The sequence below is a fragment of the Entelurus aequoreus genome, linkage group LG24 (genome assembly GCF_033978785.1).
Source record: "Entelurus aequoreus isolate RoL-2023_Sb linkage group LG24, RoL_Eaeq_v1.1, whole genome shotgun sequence".
In the NCBI taxonomy this organism is placed as follows: Eukaryota; Metazoa; Chordata; class Actinopteri; order Syngnathiformes; family Syngnathidae; genus Entelurus; species Entelurus aequoreus.
The window spans coordinates 34,079,985-34,090,838 of record NC_084754.1 but is presented as its reverse complement, the minus strand read 5'-3'; the positions used below and the strand labels follow the sequence as shown (position 1 = coordinate 34,090,838).

Below are 10,854 nucleotides of genomic sequence, written 5' to 3'. Positions count from 1 at the left end.
GGGTCAGCTGACTGACCAGCCAATCAAAATGCACACGTGGTGAACAAATGTAAATTGTAATTCCTTACACAGCCTTGTTTTCACAGGTTTGTATGACACCTTTTATTTCAGGATGTTATAAATCAAGAGCTGTGACTTGTTTGGAGCAGCAGTTTGTGTGGAAGAAGAATGAGGTCATGTGATGCTACAATCTATGCTCTCCTACACAGGCATTGTGCAATTCAATAAATCACAAGATTACAGCAGGTATAGCTTTGTCACCGCTCACAACATTAGGTACACAACCACAATCTAAAAAGATGCTGTACAAATGTGGATGTACAGTATGTATTCTGCCCTTAAGAAAGACACTCATGCTCAGTTGTAATTAGGGCTGCAACAACTAATCGATTAAATAGATTATTAAAATAGTTGCCGATTAATTTAGTCATCGATTCGTTGGATCTATGCTATGCGCAGATTTTTTTTAATTTTTTTTTAATAGACCTTTATTTATAAACTGCAACATTTACAAACAGCTGAGAAACAATAATCAAAATAAGTACGGTGCCAGTATGTTTTTTTCCAATAAAATACTGGATAGGATAGAAATGTAGTTTGTCTCTTTTATCCGATTATTAATCAAAGTAATAATCGACAGATTAATCGATTATCAAATTAATCATTAGTTGCAGCCCTAGTTGTAATTGACATGTAAGTGTATTAATTGCACACTACAGTAATACACGGCGGGACGGCGTGGCGAAGTTGGTAGAGTGGCTGTGCCAGCAATCGGAGTGTTGCTGGTTACTGGGGTTCAATCCCCACCTTCTACCATCCTAGTCACGTCCGTTGTGTCCTTGGGCAAGACACTTCACCCTTGCTCCTGATGGCTGCTGGTTAGCGCCTTGCATGGCTGCTCCCTCCATCAGTGTGTGAATGGGTGAATGTGGAAATAGTGTCAAAGCGCTTTGAGTACCTTGAAGGTAGAAAAGCGCTATACAAGTATAACCCATTTATCATTTATTTAATAGTATTGTGGATTAGGGCTGCAGCTATCAATTACATTGTTTGAGTAGTAGTAATGAGTAATCAGATTAAAAAAATTATAGACTCAATGCGTATTTTAGGGAAAATATTTTAAATACATGTTTATGCTAGCTATACCCTCCATTATTTTTTTACATACACCGTATTTTCCAGACTATAAAGCGCACTTAAAATCCTTTCCCCCCCCCTCAAAACTCCACAGTGCACTTTATATTCCGGTGCGCCTAATGTACGGAATAATTCTGGTTTTGCTCACCAACCTCGAAGCAATCTTATTTGGTACATGGTGTAATGATAAGTGCCACCTGTAGATGGCAGTCACACATAAGATATACAGTATGTATAGACTGCAATATGACTCAAGTAAATAACACCAACATTTTATATGTTCCATTGAAAATATAGAACATTACACATGGCGCTCAAAAATATATCAAAATATTTTAGTACGACTTTGGTAAGCTATGAAGCCCCACCGCTTGGTGGATTGTCGGCACATAAAACGTGAAAGTATTATTATGGTGTGTGTATAAGGTAACACATTATCTGGCGTTTTGTTTCGTAATATTATGCAAAGGCAACTTTCCTTAACTTCTGGTACCTGCTGATCTTTATTTGGGATCTTCATAAATCCTGAAAAATTGCGTGCATCCGCCTTTGTGGTCTGTACCGACAACCGTAGTTGATAAGCTTCTTCTTTTTCTCTGTCTTCTTGTTATGGGACATTCATCCTCCGCTGTTGCCATTTCTAATATAAAGTAGTGTAAAGTTCTTAATTATATCTGTCAGTAAACTCGCCATGGAAGCGCTAAAACATACTGGTGTAGTGAGTTTACATTTTTCACCCAAGGAACTTAAGTTATTAGAGTTCCGGTCGGATGTTTTTTTGCGGGTTGTTTCCAGATGAGATGCTGCTCCGTTATTGATTGAAGTAAAGTCTGAATGTCATTAAAACAGTTAGCTCCATCTTTTGACACTTCTTCCACTCCCGTCCTTGCACGCTTCACCGCTACAACAAAGATGACGGGGAGAAGACGCTGTCGAAGGTGAGCCACGTAAACAAGACCGCCCACAAAACGGCGCATCCGGAAGAGACTGTCAGAAAGCGTCTTGAAGATGATCTGTAAAACATCATCTATGCAACATTTTGACCAAAGAACCACCATTACATGTTATATAGACCAGTGGTACCCAACCACCGGGCCGTGGCCCAGTACCGCTCCGTGGATCGATTGGTACCGGGCCGCACAAGAAAAAAAAAAAAAAAGTTTATTAAATCAACATAAAAAACACAAGATACACTTACAATTAGTGCACCAACCCAAAAAACCCCCCTTCCCCATTTACACTCATTCGCACAAAAGGGTTGTTCAGTTCAGTTTCAGTTTATTTTGAACATGCATACGATACAATGTAATGCATCACACAACTCCAGTTGTTTCATTACAGCACGTCCAAAAAGGAGTAGGAAGAAGCAGAGCTTATTTAATCCTACCCCTTTTCATACCATAGCAATTGTATCCACTTTCCTTGTTCTCTGTAACAGAACAAATAAATAATATACCATGGTAAGCAAAAAAATACTAAATACATAAATAATCTTTGTCTAATTTAAAAAAAAAAGTGTTCAAGATGTTCGTCATAATTCTTTCTGTTTTTAATATTTCTGGTTCCTACATTAATATATCAATATAAATCAATACAGTCTGCAGGGATACAGTCTGTAAGCACACATGATTGTATTTTTTTATGCCAAGAAAAAATAAAATAAAATAAAAAATAAATAAAAATACCATACCCCCGGTCCGTGGGACACATTTTCAAGCGTTAACCGGTCCGCAGCTACAAAAAGGTTGGGCACCACTGATGTAGACCACAAGGAAGTGTTTCCAATTTAGAAAAAAAACAATATGACTCTTTTAATGCGCCCTATAATCCAGTGCACCTTTTATATGAAAAAAGATCGAAAATAGACCATTCATCGGCAGTGCGCCTTATAATCTGGTGCGCCCTATGGTCCGGAAAATACGGTAATAAATGGACATCATAAACATTGAAATTTCCCTTTTAACATGTTTGCATGACTACACATGTAAAATAACAAAAATATAAACTGTTTGCTGTCATAAAGATCACAGCACCCACACAACCGCCCATGTGCGCTCTATTGTAGCAGTCGTGGAAACTATGTTTGGGTATAGTTCCAGGCACTCCATTGTTCCCATTTTTTTCTTAAATAATTACACTCAAACAATTAATCAAAGCAACAGAATATACTCTACATTGAAGCTTTTCTTATAATCAAATTATTGCAGCCCTAAAAAGTATGTGATGTGGCAACTGTACTGTCCAAATGATTAAAAACATTTCTTAATTAACAAAATGTTGTAGAATACCCAATGAATTGTCTAACAATAAGGGCATGCTGTGCGGTTGTTCATCACAACCTCATCAATAGACAAACAGAATCAATCTTACATTTGTCAAACTGGAAGGCAACTTTTTTTGCCCGTGGCGAAGTTGGTAGAGTGGCTGTGCCAGCAATCGGAGTGTTGCTGGTTACTGGGGTTCAATTCCCACCTTCTACCTTCCTAGTCACATCCGTTGTGTCCTTGGGCAAGACACTTCACCCTTTGCCTCTGATGGCTGCTGGTTAGCGCCTTGCATGGCAGCTCCCTCCATCAGTGTGTGAATGGGTGAATGTGGAAATACTGTCAAAGCGCTTTGAGTACCTTGAAGGTAGAAAAGCGCTATACAAGTATAACCCATTTATCATTTATCCTAATTATTATTTTACAGGAAACTAATAATTGCAGCTGTTGTGTCATTTTTAGTGGTGATTAGAACCACATGTCTAATATATTGGTTACCTTAATCAGTCGCATGAAAGGGGCAGGCTGGAAACAGTCTCAGTATTTTGCAGTAATTTTATCCATGAATCCATTTTCTACCGCTTGTCCCTGTTGGGGCCGCGGGGGGTGCTGGAGCCTATCCCAGCTGTTTTACTCCACTGCAAACCACATTAATACAAAATATTGGTAAACAAAATGCTGTGGCCATCAAAACTAACATTGTTGTCTTTGTAAAGGCAGAATTTGCATCTAGTTCTAGTATTAGGTCTCATGTGGTTGTGCAGGTTTACCCCAATGTCTTATGTCAGGGGTGTCAAACTCGATTTAATTGAGAGCCAGTGAATGATGTTGTTAGACAATTGCCTATGCATTTGATTTTTTTTTTTTTAATGTACAACAATGTAAACATTTTTTGTAGATTTTACAGTAAAAATAACTGACAGGTCAGTCGCAAAAATTTTACCATAAAATGTAGTGTTTTTTTCAGCATGTTACTGTAAATGGAAAAGACAGTACCAATGTTTTTCATGATACAAAACTGGCAGCTCAGTTGATAGAATTCTACAGTGTTTTTTATTTTTCTGTAAATATGAAACTGCATTCTTACAGTAAAATTCTGGCAATTTAGCTGCCGGATTTTACCGTAAAAACGACAACTGTAGATTTTACTGTGTACAATTGTGAGTAGCAAAACAGTACCACTGTTTTTTTACAGTAAGAAAACTGGCAGCTCAGTTGCCAGCATTTTATGGTCAAAAAAACAGTGGTACTGTTTTTTCATGTACAGTAAAATGCTGTAAAACCACAGTAAATTTCATAAAGTCGCTGTAAAAAATATGAGATTGCATTGAGTACATGTATGTTTTCTGTCAAAATAGAAGAAACTAATACATTTAGTAAGAAAATATAAAGTACTTTAATGACGCATATTATTTCCAGGCTTTCGAGGGCCAAATAAAATTGTGGTGTGCCAGATCTGGCCCCCGGGCCTTGAGTTTGACACCTGTGTCTTAAGTGAAGAAATACCTCATTTTATTTTCAGACAGAGACCTGTACACATTTTAAAATCAGGTTTATTTCACCTTCATTTGAACTAATTGAGTACATTGGTGTTATTTATTAAGATTTTGTCACTTTCTGCTACAGAAAGGCATTAAAATATTGACTCAATGTGTAGAAAATGATAATATTATCCATCTGCATCTGACTGAACTTTGTGTATTTCTTCTAACAGGTCTCCCCAAACACTCAGTCCTCTGACATCAAAGTCTCCATCAGATATTTTCAATTCATTCAGCTCTTTTTCCACAGTGCTCCTCCAGGATGGACATGCTTTAAGCAACGTCACAAAGTGTTCAGTCAATTCCTGAAAAGATACTTTAGGATTTGCACTGCTTTGCACCCATTCTCCAGCATTGATGCAGTACTCCATACCACCAGCCTGCTCTTTAAGAACGGCGCAGTAAGTGTCTCTGAACTTGACGTGTCTTTTAGCCAGGTCTTTAACGAGCGAAGGGGGCAGCTTAAAGCAAATGTGTCGCAGCAAGCTGTGTTTTTGCTGGATCCAGTCCAGGAGAAAATCCACTGAGGTAGTCTGTGCATGTGTGTTTCCTCCTGTCAGCAAAGCGGCAGAGAGGACCAGACATAAATGTTCTGCTTCTTTGCATCCCTGGAGGAGCGAGTCGAGAAAACGCTGCGCCCAGCAAGTATGGACGCCGCAACCAAGCAGTGCGTGCAGGTTCTCCATCAACATGGACGCCTGCACTTTTTCATCGGCTCCTACAGCTGACTGGTCTGAGAGCAGATTTAAGATTTGGCCAGCAGACTTGCACTGAATGATGTGGCTGCCAAGGCCGGTGACATCTGGATAGTCTCCTGGTTTACCGTGTTCTGGTGCTTTAGTGTCAAAAAGTATCTTCATGATGGCGAGAGGAAGTTTAGGGTTGTTTAAGAGCCCTTTTAGTAACAAGTGCTGGCATTGGGACAGGTCCAGAAAGGACAGATCAGCGTATTCGCCATAGACAGCTCGCAAACCGCTATTAGTGTGCTGTAATTGCACCTCCATGACCTCCCTTATTTTGGGGTTGTGGTGATACCTGGAAAAAAGGTGTTCGCAGTAGCAGGCCCAGTGAAAAGCGCGGGAGAGAGTGTGCGCGTCCCAGTGAATGACGTCACCGCTCCTCGCCGCCACCGCCAGCAACTCGACCGTGCTCGATAAGTTCTTCAGCACCGCCTCCATGCGGCGCTATGAGTCCTGCTGAAGAAGACAAACCACACGCAGAATGTTCTCTTGTGACGACCGCCCGAACACCGTGGAAGGTACATGCTGCCTAGCTAGGTGGCTTTAGCCGGCTGGCTAGCCCTTGGCTAACCGTTGTTAACGGAAGCAAGCACACGCTTTAAAAGGCTTCCAATGTGTGACGAATACAATGTACATGAGGAAAAAAATGCTTCATACGTTAGAATTAGGAGAGCAACAACCATAAACTTACGTTCCATTTGCCACGTTCGCCTTTGTTTGTGCCGCTCGGAAAGCTGCGCGTGCGCAGTCATGGCCCACTATCGTCGCGTCCCTTCTTCTTCTTCTTTTTAGCTTTACGGCAGCTGGCATCCATCTGTGTTGCATTACTGCCATCTTCAGTTTCATTTTATAATTGAATTACAATCTCTCCTTGAGTCCAGTATTGTTGTAATTCCCATAGCATTTCCCTTCCATTTTCAGTGTCTGTAAGATTTATCATGCTCTCCCTCAGTTTTTCAGTCATAGTCAGTCTTTCTATATTATATTTACTACATATATATAAAAAACGTGGTTTACTGTTTCTAATACATTGTTCACACATTCCTGTAGGGCAGGGGTATGGCGTCACATTACATCACGTCACTAATGTGACGCCATACTGGGGTGTCCAAAAAGTTTCCACTGAGGGCCGCACACGGAAAAATTAAAGCCTGCGGGGGCCATTTTGATAGTTTTATTTTCAAATCATGACAAAATATATGGATTTTTTTTTTTTTAACCTTTAGGGCTCCCGGGCACCATAAAGGGTCTAAGTCATTAAAATGTTAAAAACAAGTCAAATTATTTTTTAATTTTTTTTATTTAACGCTTACAGTAAATCTCTACAGTATATCAACTTTAGGTTGATATAAAATTTAAAAAACCAAAAAGGTTTTATGCCTTCTCTGTCAAGACAACTTTGTTTTTTTATAATAAAACTGAAATATGCAGTATTTCCCCCACTGCCCAAAACATTCAGAAAGCAATGTTTGATGTGAAGTAATTAGAGCCTTAAAAACATCAATAATGCAAGACACCATTGATATTAATTAATTGTTATTTTTGAGTAATCACAGTGAAAAGATAAATAAAATCCCATTAAATATATTTAGGATACAAAAGGTGCCACACTCAAAGTGATACATTTGTATTAGTTTTTTTTCTTCCTTTCAACACTTAAGTTACAAGATCAACTTCAGATACATATGTCATTTTTACGTTTGAACTATTATTTTGTTTGTTTTATGCTCTTTTGTCAGAGAAAACATTGATGTTTTTGTATGGCAACCACACAATATATGCAATATTTTCCACATAAAACATTTTAAAGTGAAATATTTGAAATAATTGGAGCCTTGAATAGGTCAATAATTCATTATAGCATTGATTTTTTTTTTAAGCAATGGCAAAAAAAAGAAAAAGAAAGATAGACAAAAGAAAAAAAAACAGCCTGCATGGCAGCTTTGTGTCAACATTGCAACTTTTTCTAGTTAGATTTCACCCCATTCCACTTTTTGTAATGTTTATTTTTAATTTTTGCAATAGCATTTCCAGAATGTGTGGCGGGCCAGTAAACAATTAGCTGCGGGCCGCACTTTGGACACCTCTGCTGTAGGGTTTTTTCCAATTAACAACTATTTATCATTTAAATAGCTATGCCCAATCCTAATTCTGTTCATTATTACTTGATGTTATCAAATCTTGGAGGATGATTAAGAAGAGTACAAAAGCCTTTAAATGGACATCTTTGTTAAAAACATTTAAAGTGATTTATTTTTTTTCATATTTTTTATTATTATTATGTAATACTCTATCTGTATTTGCTTTTGTTTTCTTTCCTTGACATGTTTTGCAGATGTTGTGATTTGCTCAACCTGATGTGGAGATTGTTGGTTGTGTTGAAAGTGCCTTGACTTTTGTGTGCATTATAATTGTATGTTTGTTGTTCAAAAAACAAAAAAAACTTGACATTTCCTTACAGTCCCCCTCATCTTGGAACCCGGAAATGGTCCTGAACAGAAAATAACTGCTTTCCGCATCGTCCCTTCAAAATAAAAGTGGCCCTTTAACTATGGGGTTGCGTTTTAGAATGTTAGTGTTCCAGATTCGGATATTACTTGTATTTCACGTTATTTCCACTTCATGGTGGACATTGGGTTTGTAACTTATTTACAACTACCTTACAACATAACGTTTTACGCAGTCTGTCAGAAGGGTGGACGTAACAAGGGCTTTGGCGAATGTATCGAGCTATTCTATTGGATGTAGTCCAAATATGTCATAATGAGTCAACAATATATTGTTGAAGGGAGGTGGGGAGATCAAACTTCCCTCCCCATCAGCTGGGAGTGCGTGTGGAGCCAAATCATGAGGACGTGTGGTGTGGAGCTGGGAGTTGTGCAGTTCACCCTGTAGGTGGATGCAAGGCAGTGAAAAAGCATGACAAGTGGAACAACTCAGAGGAAGGAGTGAGAAGAAGGTGTGCACCCAGCAGCTGTTCCCTGAGGGTGAGCAACATTTGCCTTAAAATGGTTTGACTTTTGTGTCCAGTTTCACTGGAAGTTGCTGTAAACTGAGCAGAAGCCTAACAATTGTCACTTGATGACAGTTGGTGGGTAAATTGATACAAATGGTGACTTGTGACTCAGGAGATGTTTTCAATTATGGGGTGTGATTTGTGTCACAAGTCACCAGTTGTGGTTAGCATTTAAAACATTTTTTTTTTACTGCCACTGTTAAACGAATCGACCGCTTTCAGATGTAACGTTACAACAACAATAATCTAATGATAAGCTATAGCAGAAAATAACTAAAATCATGTATTTAAACACCTTCAGGCATGGCAACAAAGAATGTGTGTGGTTTTCTGTCACAAGACGTGTTATTTGTTGATGGCATAGGGTTGTACGATATACCGGTATTAGTATAGTACCGCCATACTAATGAGTCATATTCGGTACTATACCACCTCTAAAAAGTACCGGTCAGTATCATCCCTGCAGGACGAGGAATAGCTAAACATGCTTCATAGCTCACCGGTGTCATTATGGGTGGATCTACACCTAACATCCACTGGCGGCATGGCGTAGTGGGTAGAGCGCCTGTGTCAGAAACCTGAGGGTTGCAGGTTCGCTCCCCGCCTCTTACCATGCCGTTGTGTCCTTGGGCAGGACACTTCACCCTTGCCCCCGGTGCCGCTCACACCGGTGAATGAATGATAGGTGGTGGTCGGAGGGGCCGTAGGCGCAAATTGGCAGCCACGCTTCCGTCAGTCTACCCCAGGGCAGCTGTGGCTACGAAAGTAGCTTACCACCACCAGGTGTGAATGAATGATGGGTTTTTAAAATGTAAAGTGACTTTGGGTACTTAGAAAAAGCGCTATATAAATCCCAGTTATTATTATTATTATTATTGATACCAAGTACAATAGCGTAGTCGATACTACTATGATTACATTGATATTTTTTAGCATCACAAAATCTTTCATTTTCTTAAAATGTTTATTATATTTATAAACTCAGGAAATATGTCCCTGGACACATGAGGACGTTGAATATGACCAATGTATGATCCTGTAACGACTTGGTATCGGATTGATACCCACATTTGTTGTATCATCCAAAACTAATGTAAAGTATCCAAACAACGAACAATAAGTGATTATTAAATTTGAACAGAAGTGTATATAAAACATGTTGAAACAGAAAGTAAGCAGATATTAACAGTAAATGAACAAGTATAATAATAATTCATTTTCTACCACTTGTCCTTAATAATTTTGACAGAATAATAGAATGGAAAATGACACAATATGTTACTGCATATGTCAGCAGCTACATTAGGAGCCTTTGTTTGCTTACTTACTACTAAAAGACAAGTTGTCTTGTATGTTCACTATTTTATTTAAGGACAAAATTGCAATAAGAAACATATGTTTAATCTACCGTAAGATTTTTTGTTAAAATAAAGCCAATAATGCAATTTTTTGTGGTCCCCTTCATGTAGAAAAGTATCGAAATACATTTTGGTATCGGGACAACATTAATGTGGCATATGGGTTATTAAAGGCCAGGGTAAGCTGCACAAGATCACAGATGTGCTTTTATGACAGCCTTCAGGGTGGACATTTCTCTTCAGTTTCAGTACAAATCTTGAAGTGATACAATCTGATGCGCAGCATGTTTACCTGTGAACATAGTCAACTTGTACTTCTGTTTGAATGGACAAATCTTCAGTTCGGATCTGTTGCGCAAGTTGTGTGACATGCGGAGCTGGTTAGGACAACAAGGCAACCCCTGACTTGGTTTCTAAATTGATGTGATTCAGCTGCTGAAGTTCCCATTCCCGTCTTTCCCGCAGCAATCTGCAGTCAGCCGTGGTATGTTATGGTGCCTTCACGGCAGTCACGTGGCCTTTCAATCTGAGGAATGTTTACTTTTATACAAAACCCAAAACCAGTAAAGTTGGTACGTTGTGTAATTCATAAATAAAAACAGAATATAATAATTTGAATCCTTTTCAACCTATATGCAATTGAATAGACTGCAAAAACCAGATATTTAATGTTCGAACTGAGAAACATAATTTTTTTTGCAAATATTCATTAACTTAGAATTTAATGGCAGCAACACATTGCAAAAAAGTTGGCACAGGGGCATTTTTACCACTGTGTTACATAGCCTTTCCTTTTAA

At 38.6% G+C, this 10,854-nt stretch overlaps 2 protein-coding genes across 4 annotated transcripts in view; one reads left to right on the top strand and one right to left on the bottom strand.

Annotated features, from left to right (window-relative positions):
* Window positions 1-4,938: 4,938 nt before the first annotated feature.
* fancf (FA complementation group F) lies at window positions 4,939-6,517 on the bottom strand. Of its 2 annotated transcripts, none has more exons than XM_062035705.1 (2): window positions 6,374-6,517; window positions 4,939-6,138 (listed from the first exon to the last, which is right to left on the bottom strand). In XM_062035705.1, exon 2 carries the CDS (start codon window positions 6,118-6,120, stop codon window positions 5,071-5,073), a length of 1,050 nt encoding a protein of 349 aa, XP_061891689.1. In that variant the 5' UTR covers window positions 6,121-6,138; window positions 6,374-6,517; the 3' UTR covers window positions 4,939-5,070. The 2 variants fall into 2 exon arrangements, with proteins under 2 accessions (XP_061891689.1, XP_061891690.1); XM_062035706.1 differs by having other exon boundaries at window positions 4,939-6,135; window positions 6,374-6,461.
* LOC133641745 (growth arrest-specific protein 2) overlaps window positions 6,062-10,854 on the top strand; it is a 62,418-nt gene continuing 57,625 nt past the window's right edge. Inside the window, exon 1 of one of the 2 annotated variants that reach the window (XM_062035708.1) lies at window positions 6,062-6,200. The gene's annotated coding sequence lies outside the window, so the exon portion shown is untranslated. Of the gene's footprint in view, window positions 6,201-8,270; window positions 8,670-10,854 lie in introns of those variants that run through there. The other variant, XM_062035707.1, reaches the window with a different exon arrangement.

Excerpts from the sequence above, each read along its gene's own strand:
- fancf (XM_062035705.1), bottom strand. The coding sequence starts at position 6,120 with ATGGAGGCGGTGCTGAAGAACTTATCGAGCACGGTCGAGTTGCTGGCG.